Source organism: Aptenodytes patagonicus, chromosome 6 (genome assembly GCF_965638725.1).
Source record: "Aptenodytes patagonicus chromosome 6, bAptPat1.pri.cur, whole genome shotgun sequence".
Taxonomy (NCBI): domain Eukaryota; kingdom Metazoa; phylum Chordata; class Aves; order Sphenisciformes; family Spheniscidae; genus Aptenodytes; species Aptenodytes patagonicus.
The window spans coordinates 12,554,805-12,579,364 of NC_134954.1; the positions used below are offsets into that span (position 1 = coordinate 12,554,805).

Genomic DNA, 24,560 nt, shown 5'->3' on the forward strand with positions numbered 1-24,560 from the left:
TTCCTGAAACAGACTTCCTGTTTTGACTCTTCTCACCTCAGTAACATCAGCTGCACTGAATAAGAAGAGAGAATTCTGATTAATTGTCTTTCCCGTTTGCATTGTAGAAAGATGCAGGATGTGCCATTGTTGCCCTCTTTGGATTATGAGAAGCTGAAGAAAGATTTGGTTACAGGGAATGATCGTCTCAAGGCCTTCTTACTGCAGGCTCTGCGCTGGGTAAGGGAGATGGCCTCTGCAGAAATAAAGAAATAGGTCCCTTCTGGAGGGGTCCAGAACTAAAATCCATCTTGTGAGCAAGATGATTGTTCTGGTGATCAGTTCAGCATTACAGGCAACTTCTCTCTTTGTCAGTGAAGCTTGCTGAGGCTCTTGAGATGATGACAAAAGCCCAGGTAGTAGGTGTGTATTTGTAGCAGTACTCTCCCCGTCTGAGGAAAGCCAGATAGGAATTCCTGGGATCTTCAGTGGAAGTAATTTCTGATGTGTTTTCAAGGAAATTGTTGGTTTAGGCAGTTCCTTTTTCCATGTATTGCCCTGTTTCAGATTTATGTAAATATTGCTGTATCAAAGAAATACCTGACTCTAATCACCAGTTTTCCATTATAATCAAGATATTCTACAAGAGTCTACATTTTGGTTGGCTCGGATCATGTAATGATATTTCAGAAAAATTAAAGGTGACAACAGGAAGTTACATTTTCCTGCTAAAAAGGAAGCTGATGGGTTCAGAGTGACAGACATGAAAGATGATAATAGTGGAATTCTGATCAAGCTTCCATGTCCATTTTCACATAAAAAAACATCCGTTGGGTCTGACTGGTGATTCTTCTAGCCCAGTACTCTGTCTCAGATGTTTTAGAAAAGCACCACATCTGTAGCTATTAGAGGGGCTTTTTAACTTTATGGGAAGTAATGCTGTATCCTTCCTGTATGGACAGTGATGACAGCTCCCAAGTAACAGTTTTGTAGTGGATCACTGAGCTGAGGTCAGGTCAGTTCATTTCATCTCTTTCCCTTAAATCACTGAGGTTTAATTCCTTCTCCCTGTGAGAAGAGATTTCTCAACTATAGGGTATCAGCATCTTTAAGATCTTCAGTGGTCATGAATTCACATTACCATTTATTTATTTGACTGGTTTGTTTATGTTGTTATTTATTTTAGCGCTTGACAACATCATATCCTGGAGAACAGAGAGACACTGTCCTGCAAGCCTACATCAGTAATGACCTCCTAGACTGCCACAGCAACTGTCAGGTCAGCTGGAAAGGGTTTTCCTCCAACTTGTATGTGATATTGCTCATTTATTTCTATAAAGTGCTGTTCAGAATAATTTATCACTCTCTGGAAGGGGGAAAAAAAAATGTAGTAGTGCCAAAATCATGTGATACATTTCACTTCTGTATCCCAGTCTTTAAATGTGATGGGCAAAGCTTTGCATTACAAGAGCTCTCAGTGTAGATGGAGTTCTTGTAGACAAGTGGAAGTTTGTCACCTCTCCTGGTGCTTGATGTTCGTGAGTTGAGCAGAAGCCTACTGAGCCCCTTACTTAGGAGTTAGCTCTTGCTTATCAGATGCTATGTCTCTTTTTGAGTGATTATGTATTGTTAGATAATACTTTCAATTCATTTCACTGATGTAGGATAAGAACTGAACTAGGACTTTAGTCTCAATACCTCTGTGGAATATCTGATTATGCACTTGTAATAACACATTCAACAGCATTTCTGTGAATTTGGAATGAATTGTTACCTTTCTTTAGAAAGGGGAATTGCTGGTATTTTGATTTTGAAAGGTTGCTTCAGTCACAGATAATCCAATACTGTCGTTAACAAAAGTGCAACTTTTTTCATTTGTAAGAGTGAATTTTGTGCGTAGTTGAGTTCCCCAGTTGTTTGAAGCAGTGGGCCTACTTGTTCGTTGTGGCTCCCATTGTCATTGCAACAGTGACTTCACTAGAAAAATTAAAGGATTATAAAATCAATGATCTGTTTTTCTCCCTGTAAATTTCTGTAAGAGGAAAGTTATGTGTAAGTAATACTTGAAGTAAAACAGGTTAAAAATAGTTTGCAATGTGGTGTTCTTGGTAAGTTACTGAGCTGCTTTCCCACACTCTTAGTTGTCAAACAAAAACATTCCTATTCAGATAACATCACTGCATTTAAGTTCATCAACAAAATTAACAGATTTTTTTTTGTCACTGGCTAAATATTAATTTTAGATATCAGTTTTAACTGTGTTGTTTTATTATAATTCTCACCCTACACCATGGAGCTTGATGGTGTTTTAACAGACTGAGCCGAGGAGCTCAAATTTGCTTATTTGTTCATTTTTCCATCTCTACCTCAGTCCCCTGCCAATAAAAAAAGGAACCGGGAAATTTTAAATCATATTGACATTATTTAAGGTATCGATACGCATTCAAAGTTTGTTTGCTGTGAAAGTTTAATGAAGCTTTTAAAACGTTATAGAAGACTAACTTTGTTATTTCCTGCTTTGGTGAGTTTTTATTAATGTTTGCTTTCTTTTTCAGAGAAGTGTCCTCAAATTATTACATTCTAAGAGTGAGGTAGTCAGACAGTATATGGCAAGGCTCATCAATGCTTTTGCTTCACTGGCAGAAGGTAAGAGATTTGCTGCAAAAAAAAAGGCAGCATTTTCATATAAGATTGGCTTATAGGCACTTCACAAGTGTATGTCACTGCATGTGGAAATTTAGAGCCTTATTTGCACCCTTTTTCTAGAGATTCACTGTCTTTTGTTACAGGCATTCAAAACAGTTTTTCAGTATCTGGGAAGTTTTCATTTTGACACTGTATATTCAACATTTCTGACTTCTTTTGATGATTTGTGGTCTATGTGGGAACTTACCCAGGTGCTGCCTTTAATATAGTCTTCAGCCTCTTCATGAGGGTTAAAAAAAAAAAAAAAGAAAAAAAGAAGAAAAATCCCCAATAATTAAAGGTCCTGTAGGCAGACCTGCTACTAGGCTGTGCAACAGTAGTTAGTGCAGCTGCTCTTGCATCTTCCTGGTCCTCACCTGAATAAATCTTTGTGCATCACTGCTGTTTGGTTGCATATATATGCAGCTTTGTATCTCTGCCTGTCCCAAATTAGCCCTTGGTTTGGTGCTACTTAAGGAGCTAACTATTGCTAGGAACTGAAATCCCATTTAAAGGCAATAGCAGTCGGGCACCTAACTTTCCTGAGCTCTTTGGACGTCTCTGTTCTTTTCCTAGAGTATGCAAAACTGTGATAGATCAGAAACCATGTACTCAAAGAGGAATAGTGGATTCTGTGTGGTACTAACTTGGCAAGTGGGGGCCTCTGTTGCCCCAAGTGGCTGGATTGAATGCAACTGGTCTGCTAGACAACTCATTTGTGCAGGTTTGCTTGGGTCTTGGCACAAGATTGTGGCTTGTCAAGAAGAAACTGGGGTCAATCCTGCTTACTTTTCCAAGGAGAGGGAGCTTTTCTGTCATAAGCTGCTATCTCAGCATCTGTTCTTTCATCACTTTTTGCACCAGGTCGTGTCTACCTTTCTCAGAACCCAATGTTGCTGCGAATGCTGGAGGAGAGACTGAAAGCTGAAGACAAGGATTCCCTTACATGGGAGAATGTTCTGGGGGCTCTGCAGAAATTCAGCCTCAGGTGATGAAAGCACAGCACACAGTGGTGACAGCAGGAGAGGAAATGCAGGCTAGTTAGGCTCTGTTCAGGGAGGAAAGAAGAGTACTTGATTTTCCCATAACAGTCATCAGAACCTCTGATGACTGATGAAAGCAGTGTCATTTATTATGGAGGAGAACTCAGTTTTGCTGACTGAATTAACCTGACTTCCTACCACCCGTCAAGACTCAAGTAAATGTACATCTGCCATAGCCTTGTGTGCTTTATATGTATTCCTTAATTGAACAAAGTGAAAATCTTAATGTAGAAAGTTCTGAAGATCCTACATAGAAAAAAAGAGTTGCATTACATTCCAAAGCATAAGGTTTTCATTATCCTTTCTGCAAACATTTTTCAGGGATTTCATCCTCATCCTGTTGATCCTCTTTCCTGGACCTGTCTATGCATGGGCTGTCTTGTTTCTTACTTTTGCATTAGCAGTCTGACTCAAATGCCCACCACAAAAGAAATATCATGCCGAAGCAGTAAAGGGCTCCCATTTATCAAATAAATATGATCGAGGAACTCTGTTTTCACAGTACTCAGGAGGAATATTCAGCCCTGAATAGTTAACTAAATGTAAGGAGGTAGATGTATGTGTTTAGCTCTTGTTATTTTCATTCATGTTTCTTCTAAATTAAGACTGCAAGTGTTGGGGGTTTTTTTATTTGTTTGTTTGGGCTTGTTGAAGAATGAGGGCTGCTTTTGGATTTGTCTCATTTAGAACTTGTCTGGGTGAAGCACATGTAAATGTGCTATGGGTAAAACTCCGGACTGCTTCCTGACATGTTACCTTAGACATATTTGAGATGAAAGAGAATAAATCTTCATACCCTACTGCTTGAAATCCTAAACCGATCTTAAAGAAAATGATTTTTCTATTAAAGCAGTTGTTGATAGTACAAGTTAGTTTGAATTTTGGGGCCTAGGCACTAAGCTACTGAAAATTTGAAAGTTTTTTACTTTCTAAAAAATAACAGTTAATCTTATAGAAGGTTAATTCCAGATACTTGACATGAGGGACTCTTTTTTTAATGTGTGGTCAGATGCTCCCTTGTTTTGCTCAGTCCATGCCATAGACCTACTGCAAGATCCAGGACTGAGAAAGTGTATGAGCTTTCAGGAGTAATCCAAATCCCAAGTTCTAAGACCAGGAAAATACCTGCTTTGATCTTTGTAATTTAGACGTACTACCCATTGGAAATAATGTGATTAAAAATGGTGTTCTTCAGTAAGACCTTTCTATCAGTATATACTTCTTTTTTGTATTGTAAAGCGAGGAATTTCTGTTGTAGAAGATCACAGTTGACCACCTGGCACTTTATTCAGTATACTCTTCGAGGGCAGCTACAGGTTGAGTTAAAAGAATATGTGATTTAAGAATCTCTAGAGAAAAGAGCAAATAGATTTAAGCAAAAAATCTCATTTGTCAAATCAGCAGTACAACAGCGGTCTAGTGCTATGGCTACCTATGGCAGAAGAAGTAATTAATTTGTTTTATGGGTCTGTTGTGCGTAGCTGGCTTTTTTTACCAATTTTAAGACAATTGAAAATGCAGTTTTAGGTGGAGTTAGAAGCCTTAGAAACCAATGAAGAAACTTACCTCAGCAGTTTGCAGGTTTAAAAAAACAAAATAAAACACAAAAAAAACCAACCCACCCAACAACGTTTTAGTCCTCTAACCTTATGGGAATCTGCATCTTCAGTTTCTTCAGGCTTTGTTAATTCCTTAGTTTAATCGATTCTGCCAAAATGGGTAGTTTTGGGGTTTTTTTGTTGGCAGGCTAGTGTATAGCAGGTAGATGAAGTAGGGTTTTAATGTGCTTATATTAGCTATAAATGTATTTGAAAGCTATTTATGATGTTGTCTGATTTTTGTGGGTTTTTTGTTTTTTAATCCTAGGCGTGCACTGCAGTCGGCAATGATCAAAGATGGGCTCATTTTCTGGCTGGTTGATGTTCTAACAGATACAGATTGCCTGTCTGATTACACACTGGAGTATTCTGTTGCCTTGCTCATGAATCTTTGTCTGCGGAGTGCAGGTGTCTTACATTTCGAATTACAACCTTATTCCAAGAAGTGGATAGGGAAGATTGTGAATCCTTTTTTCTGATATACCTGGATTCTTTCAAATTACTATAATTAGTAGCAGGGACTCACATAACCAGAGATATTTGAGTGTTATAACCAATGCTTTTGAGCAAATCTCTTTCCCAAGAATCCCAAACTATGGAGGTTAGCCTGACCAAAATCTAAAGAATTAAGAAAACAGTTAATGGAACCCTCTAAGATTTGATTCTTTTTTCGTATCTGTATGTGAGGACTGCCATTCCTACATTCCAGGCCCACTTTTCAAAGGACACTTTTTACTTGTGTAAGAAATTTGTTTGTATAAAAGAAAGTCAGAACTGAGTTGATCAGTAATGGCAACGAGCTTAACCTTCACCTTGTGGAGTGAAATACTTACATGCTTCGCTTCTACAACGCAGAGATTCCTCCCAAGAAAATAAGGTCCTGTCTATGTCCAAGAGACTTGAAGCTTAAAGTAAGTTTCCTTTTAAAAAGGAAAGTAAGATAAGGGTGAAAAATCGACTGCTTGCCATAAGCAAAATAATGTTTTTGTTAAACTTTTTAAAATCCCTTGAGTTGCATCCTGTCCAAGATTACAACTGTATAAATCCAGAGTAACTCCACTGATTTCAGCTCAGTTATGGCAGGGACAAGGAACAGTATTGTTCTGTGTAAATTATATTTAGTGCTGATGTTAAGAAGTAAGCAGCTTGCTCTGATCTGTTACATTTTTTAAAGCATATTTATGTTTTTTCCCTTTGCAGGGAAGAAAATGTGTGCAAGGATTGCAAACCATGTGCTCAAAGTTCTTTCTGATCTTCTTGGCCACGAGAATCATGAGGTATTTGTACAGCGAACTTTGGGTTACGGAAAAGGTGGAAAGAAAAATTAAAGATAAAAAAAGCAGGAAAGGAGGAAATGGAAAAAAGTAAATTTGTTTTGTTTCTCTTGTTAGACCCTCATGTAATTAAGTTGTGTGAAATTCTCCTAAAATTCACAATTATGCAATTTTTTTTTGTTGGGCACTGGTCTTTCTAGACATAATTATGTCTTCCTTTAACAAATGTTGGCAGCTAAGAATGAAAGTCTCTTTTAGATGCATAGTTATCATGCAGTCCATGTGCCTTCTTGATTGCAGTTTCTGATGCTGTTTAAATGTCATCTCACACCAAATCATCTCAAGCTTAACTAGTTCATTAGATGAGCAATGTGTGGTGCAAGCCATTATGCAAAACATCAGGTGCAAAGAAGCAAATTTGCTAGTAGTTTTAAGGAATATTATAAGAAAGCATGTGACATTCAAGCCCTAATATGTTTTTATCTACCACTTCATTTAACCTGCCACTTAACCCTTTTGTGGTTCAAGTTTCTTTTCTGTCTCCAGACACGCTTGCATCTTAGATGCTAAATTAAACTACCTCAGAGGAAAATGCTAAAAATTTTTAGTTATTCCTACCTAATGCTTTTCAACACATCACTGATACCTGCTGTCTGCTATATAAAGCATTGCTTCAGCTGTCTCTGCAGAGGGTCACTTCTTTAACCATGGAGTAAAATTCAAGGCAGGAGAAAATATGGGCAAATATCGTATGAAGTTGAAATCATAGGGAGGCAGAATTTTTATCAGGGTATTCTAGATTGATTCCTTGATGATTGTGCAAGGTGCAATGAAATATAAACTCTAGTGTCTCATGTTTATATACACTGATTGTATCATCTTTTTTTTGTTTATCACTTAAACTGAAAATAGGGAATAAATTTGAATGAAGTGTTTACCCTGCATTTTATGAATTCATTAGAAGATGTAGATCAGTTCTTTACTAGCACTGTTTTGATTAAGATGAAACTTGCCATACCTTTATTGTACTGTTTCACTAGCTTTGTTTTTATGAATGATGAGAGTTAATACAATACACACTAATACAATAACATCCCAGTCCCTAGACTGAAGTATTTAGAAAATGCTATCATACTGTTGAAGTCTGTGCCTTAGAATGGCCTTGAAATTTCTCTCAGAGGGTGCATTCTTAGACCCTAGTTTGCACCAGCGCAGCTGATAGAAGTTTTGTTATCAAAGTCGAGGGTAGAAGGCAATGCTCTTGGGTGCCAGGAGAGCTTTCTGAGAAGCTGTGGAATCCTTGTGTAAATCCCAGTCCCTTATCTTTCCTTGCTTCCCCTGCTCCCAGCCTAGCTTGTTGTTCATTTTTCCAAGGGTATAGACAGAGGATGACTGGAAATCTTAGTGCTCCGACAGTAACTGGCCAATACAAAGGGTCACATAAGTGCTGATAAAACTAGTTTGACAGATCTGGTGGCTTTCACTAACCATAATACAGAGCTTTCATGCTAGCTGTTATTTTGCCTCTGCTGAGGGACAGTAACAGGCAGCAGAGTGAGAGGATGTTTGAAGCTGCTACAGCTTAGGCCATCCGGACTAAGGCTACAATGCTTGAAGCCTGTCTTGAGCTCATGCTGACACAGTCTTGTCCCTGTTCTTTGTCCTATTTTTCATACTGCCACTAGTGTTTGTCAGAAACTAACCTTCTTTGTTGTTTGGTTGTTTGGTTGTTTTGAGGTTTTTTTCATTTTCTTAGGGCTAGGTCAATTTGCAAGAATACATTTTCAGAAGGGGTGGGGGGGAAATATGCATGCAGCAGTACTGATTTAGATCAACCATATCACAGTATATTTGCATTCTAAAAGTTCACTGCTTCCCAAGTGGGAATTTTTACAAGTGCAGGCTAGCCTGATTAAACTCTCTGAACATAGTTGTTCTGCACCTTCAGTCTTAAATTCTGCTTATAGTCAACTTGGTGAATGTAAGAGTTTTTCTTAGTGGTATGACTATTTCTTCCTCTTAGATACAACCATATGTGAATGGAACACTGTATAGCATTCTTGCCATCCCTTCTGTCCGAGAAGAAGCCAGAGCAATGGTAAGAAGTGCTGCTTTGCATGGCACAAAGATCAACGCATATGCCAAAGATGGCACGCACACAGGTACCTGTTGAGCAATGTGCAGCAGGGTTGTGAGGTAGGAGCCATGGCATTTGAGAAGGGAATCCACAAGAGGCCCTTCATCTTTGATATTCAGGCAGGTATCAATGTATGTCTCAAACACTTTTGCCACATTTGCTGGTCTTTTCCCAGAAGTGGAGCCCCAGCAGTGTGAAGGATTCTATCTAAATTATAAATTAAAGGTGTTAGTTTAGAATAGTGTTGTCCATCTAGCATTTCATAGACTGGATGTGGCCCAGGAGATGCTTTCAGCTGCCTTGCTACTTCTTCCCCTTATTTAATTCATTCTGCACCAGTGAAAGCCACTAAGAGGATGAGTTTCTCTTGCTGCTTTTGTTTCTGCCTGGTATAGACATGGTTAGCTGGGGAAGGCAGCAGGAGGAACGTTTTAGCAGAACTAGGAATTGATCTCCTGTGAAAGTTAGTCTAATGGTTGGTAATGAATGTGTTTTGACTTCTGGATTCGAGGAAGCCGTTCCTGGGATAGCAGTGTATCTTTATATCTTAAGGATTAACCTAGAGAGTTATGCAAACATAATTGTTGTCAGATGTTTTACCTCACAAAGCACAGAGGATTGGAAGTCATCTTAAATGATTAAAGACACAACATCAAGCCTATAAGGGGCCACAAAGAGAGAAACTGGGTTTAAGAGAAGGTCAAAGTCGGTCCTGCTTTTTGCTTTCCTTCTCTGAACCTTGTACTGTTATATCTGTAAATGCAAATTTGCCCTTTTCTGTTGACTACTGTGTACTGAGTTCAGAAAGCAGAAGCAGCAGATCTGTTGTAAAAATTTGCTGTTCGTCATGGATATTTCTGTATATAAACCTAGAAGCAATCTAGACAGCATATATCTTTTGTCTTTGGGAAGCATATGGACAAAATGGAGAGCTTAGAGCTAGGCATGGTGGTTTGTTTTACACTACCTGTGTTTTTCCTGACAAAACAATGACATTTTAGCTAAAAAAACTGTCACTGTGGTCACATGAAATACTAATCTAGCCATGTTTTCCACTACATCCAGGGAATGGAAGAAATTCTGCGCTGCTTTATCAAGGAAGGAAATGCAGAGATGATCCGACAGATTGAATTTATTATCAAGCAGCTCAATTCAGGTCAGAAGAACAGATGCAGCTATCTGAGCTGTAAATCTTTCACAAAAGCCATAAGAAAGCTCATGTTTTTACTTGGCGTTGAAACTCTCAAAGAATAACAATAGTGTGATGGTCTGAGAGAGGGTGAATAGTGAATGTCAGGATTTGAATGTCAGACGTATTTTAAAATTTGCTTTTGTGTTACAATTATAAAGAAGAAATAAAAGGCTGAGTAGGTCTCAATTCCAAAGTTTTGGAACTGTAGATAGAATGACCTTGACTGTTTTCTTTCATGCTAGTGACCTCGCAGTAATGAGAGACTGCTGTCAGCAGCAAAAATAAATAGGTGATACAATTTGTAAAACAGGATTTAGGGACTAGGTCTGTCTCTGCTCACCTCTTGCTCTATTGAGGAGTGCAGCTTTGTTAATCTGAAATGGCTTATCCTGAACAGGGGGCAGAGACCATCCTTTTTGGAGGGTATATTGATGGGTCCTAGGAGTTGTAGATGCTGTGTTAATACAGACAAGTATAAGGAGGTGGAATATTTATGGTATTTTCTGTTTGCTGTGGCTGAAAGGAAGGCTGAAGGAAGAGAAAGCAAACAATGAAAAGGAGGTGAATTCTGATGAAATCTTTCTGTACAGTAAAAATAGAACAAGTTTGACTGCTTTCTTTGGCTTTTGGAAAGAGCAGAAGACAGCATGTCTTATGCTTGTTGTCATGGTTTAACCCCAGCTGGCAACTAAGCCCCACACAGCTACTCACTTACTCCCCCCTGGTGGGATGGGGGAGAGAATCAGAAAAGTAAAAATGAGAAAACTCGTGGGCTGAGATAAAGACAGTTTAATAGGTAAAGCGAAAGCCGTGCACACAAGCAAAGCAGAACAAGGAATTCATTCACTCCTTTCCCTCGGCAGGCAGGTGTTCAGCCATCTCCAGGAAAGCAGGGCTCCATCACGCGTAATGGTTACTTGGGAAGACAAACGCCATCACTCCGAACATCCCCCCCTTCCTTCTTCTTCCCCCACCTTTATATGCTGAGCATGGCGTCATATGGTGTGGAATATCCCTTTGGTCAGCTGGGGTCAGCTGTCCCGGCTGTGTCCCCTCCCAACTTCTTGTGCCCCCCCAGCCTGCTCGCTGGTGGGGTGGGGTGAGAGGCAGAACAGGCCTTGACCCTGTGTCAGCACTGCTCAGCAGTAACGAAAACATCCCTGTGTTATCAGCACTGTTTCCAGCACAAATCCAGAACATAGCCCCATACTAGCTACTATGGAGACAATTAACTATACTCCAGCCAAAACCAGCACACTTGTAAAAGAACAAATCAAGTATTTAAGCACTATATTGCCACTATGCAATATTTGTTCATCAAGGTTACAGAATCGCTCCTCTTCTACCTGTGAATGGTATTTTCAAAAGGTTTTGTCTGATTGGTGAGTAAAAGTTGAGCGTACAGATTTCCAGTATAAGCCTGGCTGCTTTTTTCTAAGGAAATGAATTTGTCCAAAAGTTAGAATAAGTATTCTGTGTGAGTACTATCTTTTTATGTATAAAAGCTGTATAATATTGAAGTGTTTGTAGGGAGAAGTAGAGTCTTTTATTAAAAATTAATTGAAAAGGAGACAAACTTGCAAGTGCACACACTTTCATTCAAGTCTTGTCAGTAAATACACTGAGATATCATAGTGGGATTTATGAGAAAAGAACTGTTCCAGAATGTTTCTGTTTCTGCCATTGTCCCAAATATGAATTGATTTCAGTGATTTCTAGAATGCTTTATAGGAGCAAATAATTCCAATAGTTGTCCTAAAAAGAATGGGATGTCTATATGAGAAGCAAGCTAAATCTTAAAAGAGGAGCAATAACTAGAGATTCTGTTAAGTTGCACAGGTACTCTTACACCATTTCATTTTGCTTCTTTCTAGAAGAGCCATTAAATGATAGTATTGTGTCTGACGATGAAGAGGAAGAAGAAGATGAGGAAGTAAGTTTAAATGCCTTCAGGCACCTTTTAGAAAAATCCTTAACCTTCTAGACAGAAAATATTTGTGTCAATAAGCCAGGCTTTGGTTTTTTGGGTGGTTTTTTTGTTTTTGGTTTGTTTTTTTTTTTTTACTTTTATTCAATTACCGGGGTGTATTAACAAGAAAATTGGATCCACCACCTTTGTGATAAATAAAGGATTATAGCTTGAAATGTGTGAAGATATGAGGAGTTACTGTAGCAGTAGAAATCTTGCTTTCAAGCAGACCCATTTCAGCAGTTAAAAATAAAGGAAGCAAATGAACCAGTATATCACCAGAATAGTTTATAAACAGGGTGTTACTTTTTCTTAAGGTATCATGATCTGTTCAGGGTGTGACTACTTCTTTTGCTGCTTAGAAACTTTAAAATATATTTAATAAACTGTCTGTATGTAATCAAGGAAAACAGTAATTACAAATTAAGAAATAAGTTCCGTAAAAAGAGAAAAGGACAAAAAAAAAAGAGAAAGTAAGCATGAGAAACTATGTCATAGTAAATATAAACTGGTTAGCTGTGTATTTCTAGCTCGGCTAATAAACGCATTTTATACAAATACTTCAGCATTTTTTAAGAAGCTGTCTGCACAGAATAATGGGATCCCAGGTGTAGACAACACAGCATATTTGATCATCTGAATTAACAAGCAAAGCAAGGTGTAAATGATGCAAGGGAAATAAATGTTAAACCCATCTTCACTGGTGATATTGCCATTGCTATGTTGCCATAAGTGCACAGGGGGGTTTGAAAATATACTGTCTAGGCAGTTACATGGGAGTTTTATCTGAAAGAAGTCTACCACATAGCACTTTTCTTTTATTGAAAAGTCTTGCATGAGAAATTTAAAAGAACAGCTACAGTAGATGTCCTTGGAATAGTGTTTGAACACATTTAGATGGGTGTATATGTGCAAATAGGTTTATATCACGTATCTGCCGTGAAGAGGTCAGTGACACTGAGAGTGAGTGATCTCTGTAAAACATTCTTGTATTAGGAATATTACTGGAGAACATATTTACTGAAAACCAAGTTTTTAGACAAAAAGTAGGTTTTTGTCCTGAACCAACAAAGAATAAGACACAAAACTTACCAAGTCAGTTGTGTCCACCTTCTACTAGTTTGTTGCACATTAACGCAAATGCTAGTGACAACCATGCTACAGTGTAAAACGCTGTGTTACTGCAGGGTGGCTGAGTGCATTCTCAAGTGCACATTGAGCCTTTTATGTTTTGAAAGCAGAGAAAAATGTAAGTATCCTGCTTGTAAAATGTGTGGTGAGCTCTCAGCTGCCATGAAGTGCCGCACCTTGCAGGATCCAGCCTTTGCCCGGCAACGTCCGGGGAAGTTTTGCACTGGTTGGATTATTTAGCTAGTTTCTGTGTTGTGGCACAATAGGTGGTGAACATGTGAAAAAATTACCCTTGTGACTTTGCCTAAGTTTAGAGCTATGTGGAAATACTAAGTTTAGAGCTACAAGGAAGTTTTATTTAACAGTCAGCTCTCCCTGTTTTGTTCTAAGGGGGTACAGTAAACTGTCTTTTTTCTAATAGGATTACTGTAATTGTTTTACCTTCTGCAGTCCTGAAGTGAGTTTTCAGTAATCTTTCCACTCCTCCCACCCAAAATCAATGCTTGATGTGCAAGATGGGCTTTCTGGGGATTAATCATTATAACTTCCCTTTGCTTAATACGCTGCTTAACACCCTTTAACTGATGTTCCAAGGCTTTGAGTGTCTTAGGTGTATCATGAGAATCCAAGGTGGTGATATTTTCGCTTGAACTCGAGTACACTTTTTGGAAGGATACTGTGTTCTGTTGGGAAAGCACAGAGATAAGGAACTCCTTTATGAAAGGTGTGGCGTTGAATTGCTTGATAGTGTTAAACACTCTCATTACTTTACCTGCTCTTGGGAATGAAAGGAAGGAGAATTCTCCTATTCAGTCATACCCTCTAGACAAGCGGCTGCTGCTCACAATCCCAGCCAAGGCTCTAGGTCAAATAATTTTGAAATGCATTTTTACCACTGAACCATCACGTGATTAAAATGGACTTCTGTCACTTATTATTTGAGTCAAAAATAACAGTAGGCTTTTGAAACAGAGAAGTGTCTGATTCCAGTTTTTCATTAGCTTTGCCATTATATTAAAAAGAAAAAGTCTCATTAAGCCAATTTTAAAACTTTCTAGTATAACATTAATTGTGGCACGTTCTAGATCCGTATTGCTGCTGGGAACTTTAATTCTGTTCTGCTGCAAGGAGGCCTGGTTTCTTAGTCCCTCAGTTTAGAAAATACAGTATACAAACAGTATGGCAGCAAAATGCTACACAAAACACATAATGTTGTTCCTTTGTTAAATAAGCAAAGATTTGTTGACTCACTGCCTCAATGCTTGGAGCCCTTTTGTATTTTGGAAATGCTGTGAGTTATTGTTCTTTGATGGGGTTCTGTGATAACATCTGATGTTGTGATCTGGCAACAGAAAGTTCTGGAAAACTTTATCAAAAGTCTTGCCTTTACATAACTTTTAAAAACTACTACAGACTGAATGTATTTCAGAATATGTCCATATATTGACAATTTAATGACATGCATTCAGACTGCTTACTGATATTACAATTTGTTGCTGATCTATTTAATACCAATATTTATACCTTCACAACTTAAGAAACAACAAAAAGACTCTCTTATGCAGACTTAGTTTGCAAGTTTTGCCCCAGCTTTTATTGTTTCCAAGAGCATGCGAAGGTTCCCCATGCTGTTACTATTACCTTTCATGGTTTTTTGCTTTTATCTGTGTTTAATTTAAAGTTGTTGAATTCTGTCTTGGCTTTGAGCAGATCTTGTGGTAATGACTACTTTCTCCTAAACGCTGCCACCGAGATGTGGTTTAGCCTGTTGGAGGGTAATTCTGGGATTTCTAAGGGCATCATACACTTGGAAATTTAAGATTCCGTAATGTGTGACATTGGAGCATATAAACGGAATAAAAAAAGTCTGTGTATACTGTTATTCAGAAATAAATTGGCTTTCAGCTTTGTCTGCTGAGCTTTAACTTAACTAGTGTAGAGCTCAGGATGCACTGGCTTCTGGAGTACATACCCACCTTCGTTATGGCCATCTGGGGTGTGTTGACACCCATAGTCACAGTGCATATTTTCTGGTGCTTAATATTCTCTCGACTGTTCTGTTAATAGTAACTTAGTTTATCTTCAGTATTTGATCTTTACATTTGCTTTTTATTTGACTTGGACCATCTTTAAAAGCTGCTTGTAAAAGTGAATATGTGATATCGTAGCTCTAATTCAAAAGTTTAGTTATAAACTTGAGCTACATTAGATAACTGTACAGTGACAATTTATCAGACACCCTCTGATCCCACGTCACTCAGCACCTGGCAATAAAATCAGTAAACTGCAGTGTGAAAATACACTTCAGCTAGAGAGTACATCAAAAGAAAGAGAGCTTAATCGCAGACCTAATCGCAGGACTTCAAGCCATTACATTAAAAGACTTTGCTGCCAACGTCTGCTGCAGCTTGTGAGCAATGGTGAACAGGGCACCAATTGTGTTACTTCGGCAGTGGAATGATGGCATGTCTGTCAAAGCTGTTTTTCTGTACAAGGAGGCAGAGGAGGGACACATTCAGGCTCAGTTACCTGTTATGTTAAATAACGTCAGGGAGCAAGGTTGGCAGGGAGAGGTACTTCCCAGAAACTGGCGTTCTCTGTCTGACAAAACATGTCAACCAGAATACTGGAAGAGGTGTAACCTGGGGAAACCAAGGCGATCTGTGAGGAGAAGTTAAATGCATCATGCATGCAGAGAGCTGGATGAAAGGGCACGGAGATGTTCTGACTGTAATATGTAACACTCTACCCAGGCACAGTGTAGGCAGTCTTCTATAAAGCATCCTTGAAGAAAATTGTTAGCTCTTGATGCTGCATTAACATACCATATAAAAAAAAATTCCACCAGACTATTTATAAAGCTCATCTTTGCAACTTTTTAGGTTTTTTTCAAAGTACAGTATATTGTGGAGTTTGGAGGGGAGGGGGGTTGTTTTTCTTGATACAGACGTTGTTGCCTAGTCTACAAGTGTTTATCTGTGTTTTTCCATTATCTGGGTTATTTTTCACACCTACCCAGCTTTCCAGGTAATTAGGAGCTGATTGTAACTTATCTTGCCTTGGAGATAAAGGCAGATTGAACATCGTCCTGAGGTCCTATACAGCCTTACCTTTTATGGCTGAGCATCTAGAGAATACCTCTTTAGGAGGATGAAGAGGATTAACAATCTGGTATCTTCAAAGCACTGACAGAAGAACTAGGTTTTTTATTAAATCCACGCATGAACAAATACATGCACCTGCACAAGGCTGTCGGATATGACTTGGGACCTGTGGGAGGCTTGTGCCCTTTCAGAGCCCCAGTGGAAGACCAGGCAGGATATTTCAAAGTAGAACTGGATGGTGCTGTGGGCTACTGAATTGAGCCCTTTGTGTCTGTACTTTTTATCTCTGTTTGGTGCCTGTGAATGAGGAGGTGATGAGCAATGAGAATAACTAAATCAAAACAAAAATTATGGGTTTTAAGCCATTTGGTACAGAGTTCACTAAACTTGAAAAAAGGCAAGCCTGTAGAGCTCTGGGGAAGCCAGCACCTACTTGGTCTGAGTGATGGCAGTCTCGTTATTTTGCACCATCAGTCGGCCATTTCCACTGTAGGAAATACCTTCCCTGTACACACTTCCAATGTTTTTTTCCTCATGCTGTTTTCATAGAGCACTATCCAAGCATCCATATTATTGGCTAATCTTTGTGGCAGAGGGTATTTCTTACTTTGGCTATTTAAAACTATTTGAATCTAAATCTCACTAAAGCAAAACTGCTTATCATTTTCTTTGTGCTCTGGAGCTCATCAAAGTTCGGTGGCCATTGTTTTTAATGGAGTTTATGCCAGGCTCTCTACATTACTATTACAATATACCTTATTAGAATGATTCATTTACTTTTTCTGACAGTCATTTACATTTACTGTCACAACCTGTTTCAAAAGCAAAGCACATTTTCTTCATCTGGGGTGGGTCTTATTTAGGGTATCTTCTGCAGCACAGAAGAGAATTTTTTTCAGTAGCAAAACACAAGCAAAAATACTATCTTGTTCTTGTATGACTACTTTTGGTTTGCTGGAGAAGTCCCTCAAACTTTAAAGTTTCCTGGCTTGTAGATCTATAGAAGCTGCAGAACTTCCATGAAAGATGAATCGCCCATAGTTATACTAGAAATAGGCACAGGAGAGTGAATTCTTGGTACTTTTCACTTGAGAAGTTGATTACATTTGGTGTTTGTGGAATAAAGTCAACAGAGGATTGTTACCTTCTTGTATGGTATTTGTATCCTAAACTACTGATTCCAAGAATTTTGTACCAGCCCGATATTGTCAGCTTTAAAGCTTCCTTGCAAACCTGAGTTTGCAGCTGCCGCTGCTGCTGCTTCACATTGCTCTAAAAACAGCTGCTGTCGGACACCTGTGGTCTCACCTCACTGCTTGAGGAGGGGTTTTGAATGCCCAGCAATAAGGATTTTTTTGTCTTGAGTGATTAAAAATTATGCCTTTATTTCTTGAAAATCAGTAATAAAATGTTTTGGGTTTTTTTCTCCTTCTTGGGGAATAAACAGCAATAAATTACTTCAGTGTTTTTGTCAAGGGGATGTACCCCAAAGTGCTGAATATCCATATGGGCATTTCAGTCTCATGGAATGCTAGCATTATGTTCAGGAAAGACTATGAATTGTTTTAAGGTGTACTCACTTTATTTTTACTGCTAGTTGTTATAGTCTAACTTAAATTTATGCTTTTATTACTCTCAGATGATACTGATACATAACAAGATCCAGACAAGTTTTCTGTCAAGTTTCCTACCATCCTCTTTGCCTGAATGATCACTTTGTTGTGCCCCCTTTTTTTTTTTTTTTTAGAATTGACTGACCTTAAGTTTCAGTTTTGTTTTTTTTTAAAACAAGGGTAGCCTTTTCTCAGCCTCCAGTGTGGCTGAGAAATGCCATCAGGTTGGTTTTCTTTAGCCTGTACTGTATGACTAGATTGACTTGGGCACAACTGCAAAAACTAAAACTCCAAACTTCATACCAGCTGCTTGTTAAGGATGGAGCATTGCATCTCTTCAGACTAGCATGCAGTGTTCTACAAAGATACTAATGACCGAGATTTTTCCTGAGCCTTTATTAGGTCAAGCAAGGAATAATTATTTGGGGTTGGAAATTTGAAGGAGAATGACTTTTGAAATGCATACTGTACTTTTTGGCATAGCATATGTGGAAAAAGGGGTGGGTTTTTTTCTTCTTTCAGGATTCTTTAATTTCTTGTTATATCAAAAGTTTAGGTGAGTTTGTCTTTAGGTGTCTGCTTTTTTGGTGCAAAATGCTTGTACGTTACGACTTACATGTGCAGTACTAACAGTCATTTATCTGGGCAGTACATATCATCCAAGTGACTACTGAAGTGAGAACTAAACTTGAAATGAAAACTTCTTGGAACCTGGGATCAAATAACATGCATGTTGCTGTTGCAGGAGGACCATGACATCATGGAGGCTGATCTGGACAAAGACGAGGTTTTGCAACCTCAACTGGGAGAGCTTGCAGGAGAGAAGCTGCTAACAACTGAGTACTTGGGAGTGAGTACTACTCATTAGGATCTTGAAATAAATTAATTTGCTGGATTAAGTGTTTAATTTCAGTAGTTTCATCACTTTCTAAAATCTTTTCTTCAATTTGTTGCTTGAAGAGCCGGGTTCTACCTGCATAGCAGTCCAAATCTTTCACAGTCTGTTTTATTAGCTGCTGTTCAGAAGAAGTAGAATAAGTTTGAGAAAGGTAGCTACCCTTTCACAGGAGGTAGTCAGGCTGTGGCTTAATAATAAGCTAAAGGCAGCCTTAGGGTTCTAGTGCTACATCAGTGACTCTGTGGGCACACAAAGCGAAGTGCTGAGCAAGTTAATACTGGAACACTCTGCTGGTCTGAAATTATTTTGAAAAAAAAAGTTGAAAAGTTAACTGCTCCTGCAGGAATTATTCCAGATCAAGTATTGTATGTCTTACCTCAAGCAGCAAAAAGCCATTAAGTAAAAAAGCATAAAGTTTGCATAAATGCCATTTAGTGTGCTGTGACCAATTTGAGATAAATGTGACTGTATGCCTTCTGGATCCCGGAATCCGTAGGTCTACCAATGCTGGTGATGGAAATGTGGCCTGAGATAAGGTGTCATGGAACAGCCTACAGTGATTCCAGGCAATTTTATCTAGTGACACCAGAATGTAACAAGTTTCTGATGCAATGTTTCTATAGAAACATATATAATGTTTCTATATATTTTCTCTATGGCTCCAGTTACCTGTCTTTCCACTGCATTCTCTTCCCCCTGCCCCCATTTCTTTATTTCCTATGTATCAGATAATGACTCATACTCCAAAAACCAAGAAGAAGCTGTTTCCTGGTGTCCATCAGAGTACAGATGAGCCTCTCCAGAGACCTGTGACGCCAGGTTATCACCGAACTGTGTGCCTAATGTAAGTCCAAACAAATGAGACCAAGTTGGATTTTTTTAAGCTCCTTTAAAAAACAAAACAACAAAAAAAACCCCAACAGTCCCTGATAAATAAACCTTCCCTACCTAAAAGTGCATTGCCATTGTCATTCCTTAAAGATAATTTCAAAAAAAGAGAGGAGAGGAATGTTGTGGGCAGAGAGAGGTCCATTGGCTGAGGTCACATACTTGGAATAGTTGAGTAAATGTTTACTGATCAGTTTGATTTAAATTTGCATTATATCCTGCGTGTTCATAGTCCTTTCATCTTCTCATAATATATTCTATTGGTAAGTTACATGGAGTGTCTAAAATGCCTGGGATCTTCCACTTTATAAGCAAGAAAGTATATTGCTCTGGGGAAATTTGCTAGACACCCATAAGAGGACAGATTAAAAAGAAAATGGGAAAGACAAAAATCTTGTTATGTTAGATTTTTCCTGCTTTGGAAGAAATACATTTTCCAGCGGGAGGGTCTGTGACACCTTGATCTTGGTGTGACTGGGGTCAGAGGTAGAAGGCTGCATTGTAAATGGAATAAAGAAATCTTAGAGTATAGAGCTCCTTGAATATGCTCTGCCTTCTGTTAGAACGAGTATATCTTAATCTTTTAATTTCTGAGATGAGAATTCTCCTTTTCACTGTCCTGAATGAGGAAGTAAAATACCAATGAGATCTCAAATGTAAATGACTTTTTACTTTCAGTTGCATACAGTTTTGGATTTGATCAAATCCAGGTAGCTATGATACAGGCAGCAGTTTATCATGAGGATTTAATGTTTTCATTTCTGCAGATACTTAAGCTGAGAGACTACAAGTCACTCTAACAAAGTATAGATAATAGTACTCAAAAGTCACAGTATTGGTATAGCTAAGTACATTAAAATGAATGGGTAACCTGAAATACAACAGTGTAATGAAGTTAGAATGTAGAGGTGGTTCTTAGAAGAACAGTCCTGAAGTCTGAAGACTGTCCCGTGTCATCCCCCCTGCCACTCTTTGCTTTCATGTTCATATTTTCTATTTCTTAAAATACATTTCTTCCCCATATTAGTGTGGAAGATCCATACAGAAAACAGTGAGGACTGATTTAGGCTGTAGTTACGCAGGTGTAGTTGAATCTGATCAAAGTCTACTGTTTTGGATAGGGAGTGGTCACAGCTTTATCTTGCCCATGTTTATTCCCCCCCACTGTCTTGTGCTGGCATTAGCATTCATACAAGCAGGTGATCTGACTGGGACCCCTCCTGAGTCATCCAAATATGTCTTTTTGGCAGCTGTACCATTCATATAGGATTATATTGATTATGTTACCAGGGCCTTAGAATGGACAAGCGTAACATACCAGATCTGGACGTGGAAAAAGCCCTGGAAGACGTTTCTTGTTTTTAAGAAAGCAAGATGAATTTCCAAAGCAGAAAAAGAACCTTTGGCTATCCCAGGGCAGAATTTGTCTTGCACAGTCCTGATTTTTCTTCTGAGTACTACCCTGGAAAAAATGTCATCTGTTTGAGCGTGGCGCCTACTTCTTCTGCCTAGTTTAGCCTGGATGCGGATTTGGAGTTTTTACTCTGTGTCCTTTCTCACAGTGGTCAACTTTTGCACCATCATAATGTCCACAGCTTTTGCAAGCCCTCTCCCTACATATTAAATGTGCATTTGTGTGTAAGAACGAAACAGCAACTAATTAATATAAGCTCATATTAGTAGCATAGTGATTATCTAATAATTTTCCTGCAGTCCTCCAAAAGAACTGCAGGCCTTAAAAATCTAAACTGGCTAATACATGACTAAATATACAGTGCCACTTTACTGTGGGGTCAGTGTTACCGAGTTCAAGGTCCCACTTCCCCTGCACAGGATTTTGCCCGTGGTGGGCTGGGAGACCTGGATTGATTCTGTGGAATCGGCTGTTAGGGTAGCCTTACAGCCTATTTAGAAAGTATTTTTCAGGAATAAATCTTAGTTACCACTGAAGCGTCTAAGCATTACATTCCTGCTTTATAAGTGGAGAGAAAAACAAGCTTGTGAAAATGAAGTGACTTTCCTATGGGAAGTCAGAAAAACGGTGGCAAACCCAGGGGAGTGGCTTTTATTTCCTGGTGCCATGTAGCGCACTACAATTTGCACATCAGAAATAATCTCTAGAAGTGATCGCGTGCCTCTCTTTACCACCATCTACCCAGGCAGTATGTTTACTTAACAGTATCCCGGGATACTGGAGTGACGCTGGTCCCATATTTTGTCAAAACTTGAATCTCCTTATGAACAGCTGCGCAGCTTATGCCTCCACAAGACTGCTTCAGGTCACTGCTGGACACAAATTAAAAACACCTTTCTACCGTATCGGTTCTGGGAGCTTTGGGTCTAAGAGAAGTGTTTGTTTGATGGTGTGAAGCAGTCTTTACAGATTGCCTCACTGTGCAAACTAGGGAGGAAAAATGTAAACAGCAGAAATCTAACATGGTGAAAATATGTGAAAATTGATTTCCCTCCTGCTCTGGCCAAATGGTAGAAATAATATGAGTTTGGCGCTCCCATGTTTTAAGTAGGAAGCATGAGATACCATCCTGAATGAGAAGTTTGTATTTTATATCTAACTAATTTGTGGGAAAGAAAACTGCAGTAAATAGATGAAGACGTTCTTGAACTAGATTTTACAACAGGAAAGGACAAGCTTTGATGGCTTTTATACTGTTCTAATTTTAGTACGACTTCATTTACTAAAATGAGGAAATACTCTCTTAGGAAGCCTTGCAAGAGGAAGACAATAAAAGTGACCAAATCTTAGCTGCCTTAATTTGAAAGCAGTATCTGAACTGGATGTATTTCATATTTTAAATAATTTAAGTGGCTTGTGTTTGTGTCGGATGAAATGGCATGAAAAACATCAGGCTTTTCAGCCTCATATGCAGCTTGTCTACCCGGGGACAATCCAGGACAGTTGATCTGAATTATCTGAAGTTTTGGATTCAGCAGAGTAGTTACACAAATTTTTAATGTAGTTTAAATACTTGCATTCACAATTGAAGTGAATATAACTTGTTTGAATTTCTTCATGTGAGACTCAATGTAACATATGCCATTTTAAAAACATCGTGAAAGAGGAAGCAGTTGATGGAGATACTATAATGTATCTCTTTGAGTTGTTGGTTCATACCTCCAAAGGAGGCGGGGGGAGCGGATTTCTAGTGCTGAATAGAAGTATTCACACAGAAAATTAATGCAGAATAGCCACTGCACATGTAGCAGCTATTCCATGCTAATTTTTCTATGACTTCCCTGTGCAGACAAGGCTCTAGTTACTTCAGATGAATTGTCATGGGATCCCTTTATGGACAAGCTCTTGCTGTATGGAGCTAAGGGAGCCAGGAAATACTGGAAAGCTGCCTTTTTTTTTCTCTTTTTTTTTTTTTTTCCCCCTCCTCTTTAAAGACTCACTGGCTGAGATCACTCAAGGGGGACTGAACTACTTAATATTCTGCTAGCTGTTTCCTTAGAAACTGATTTAGCTGTGAAATCATTAACTGCCTCCTTGGACTGCATCCTTTCTAACTAGAAATATAGTCTAGTTACCTTAACCTGATATTGGGCAGGGAAACTTTCTGTGTCTGCCAACTTCTTTTCACACCCCTCTTGCTTCTGCTGTGTTTTATTGCTTATTACTAAGCAATCTTGTCCCTGTTCTGTCCTTCAGCTACTTCAGTTTCTCATTTATCCACCTCACTTGGGAGACAAACAGTTCTATTTCTTATCTATTTTGTTTTAAGTCTGTATTGCATATTGCTCTGTAAAGTGAAATCCTTGTAATATTCAGGAGCAAGTCTTAAATCCTTGAAAAAGCTAAGTATTGAAGACCTCTCAGGCCCACTGCTACAGTCTTTTTCTTTAAGTGTCCTGCCTGGTATTTTGGGTCTTCAGACTACAAGGAGTTATGGTTTCCTTTCCTCGGATCTTTTATTGCAGTAGGAAAAAATGTTAATTTCAAATAGGTCTAACATCAGCTGGTTTGGGGGAGCTACAGTCATGCAGTTAAATTATGTCCTTAGCACTAGTTTGCAATATGAAATATAAAATAATTTCAATATCTTCTATGTCATTACAGGCAATTAGAAGAAATTAGAATTTACTCTCATGCAACTTTTTATACTGCAACTATTCATCACCCTGCATTCTCCTTTCTCCTCCAGGCCAGAAAACGATACCAATTCTTGTCATGAAAGGGATGAGAAGCTGCAGTCTCTGCAGAGTGGTCATCCTCCCAGTTGTGGTGGGAGCAGGTCCAGCATTTCTGACCTCTGCATTTCCCCTTCATGTAAGGATATTCTGTGAACGCTGTTGTTAACTGTTGCTGTCTTTCTTGACTGGGGCAGGCGTTTGGGGCCTAGCTTGTGCGTTGTAGATTTTTTTTTTTTAAATGTAGCCTTGGAACTGGCCCTCCATTTGTAGACCCTGGGGCAGTCTGCAAGACCTTGGGGCACACGGTTGGATTTTGGCTCGAGCTGAATGAATGGCTACAGAAGGTAATGTGTGGTCAGCAGAGACCAATGGTCTCACTTGCCTTGCTCCACCTTGTTTCCTGTGGAAGGGCCAAGGATCATACCCAGGGCTTCCGATGTGCAAAGTATTTCACTCCGCAATGTCCTCTGCCTAGGGAAAGAGCTGCAGCCCAGAGACAGTGCACTTCCCAACAGGCAAAGCCCCTTACTTGATCAAATATACCCTTGTTTGGATCTAAATGAATCACTGTCTGCTGGCACCTGCAGGCTCTGTTGGCTGGACCTTTGTATTAAAGTTGAAGGCAGCTGCAGTTATCTGCTTAGATTTGCAACTACATTCAAACCATAAAAGGTTGTGGAGGATGGGAAGCCCTATGCTGTATAGCTACATTGTGGGTGATGCTGCTAAAGATTCTGTCCTTGCAACTTAAACTGAAATTAATGCAAACTCAGCTGGACCTGAGAGCTCAGAAACATGTGATGGAATTTAAAAGGTTATAGGCTTCTGAAATACTTTATTTCTGAACTTCCGATATCCACAGGATCATGGAACTTCGGATGTGGGAGTTTCAACCTT

The 24,560-nt window shown here is 38.9% G+C and overlaps 1 protein-coding gene across 4 annotated transcripts in view; it reads left to right on the forward strand.

The window, feature by feature from the left end:
* ARMC9 (armadillo repeat containing 9) overlaps positions 1 to 24,560 on the forward strand; it is a 73,448-nt gene that overhangs the window by 35,012 nt on the left and 13,876 nt on the right. For all 4 annotated transcript variants that reach the window (XM_076341180.1, XM_076341179.1, XM_076341182.1 and 1 more), the window contains 12 exons: positions 108 to 219; positions 1,166 to 1,258; positions 2,535 to 2,625; positions 3,529 to 3,652; positions 5,574 to 5,713; positions 6,506 to 6,582; positions 8,603 to 8,677; positions 9,782 to 9,872; positions 11,783 to 11,841; positions 18,471 to 18,575; positions 19,352 to 19,467; positions 23,675 to 23,799. In XM_076341180.1, the coding sequence (XP_076197295.1) occupies positions 108 to 219; positions 1,166 to 1,258; positions 2,535 to 2,625; positions 3,529 to 3,652; positions 5,574 to 5,713; positions 6,506 to 6,582; positions 8,603 to 8,677; positions 9,782 to 9,872; positions 11,783 to 11,841; positions 18,471 to 18,575; positions 19,352 to 19,467; positions 23,675 to 23,799 (1,208 nt within the window). The remainder of the gene's footprint in view (positions 1 to 107; positions 220 to 1,165; positions 1,259 to 2,534; positions 2,626 to 3,528; positions 3,653 to 5,573; positions 5,714 to 6,505; positions 6,583 to 8,602; positions 8,678 to 9,781; positions 9,873 to 11,782; positions 11,842 to 18,470; positions 18,576 to 19,351; positions 19,468 to 23,674; positions 23,800 to 24,560) is intronic.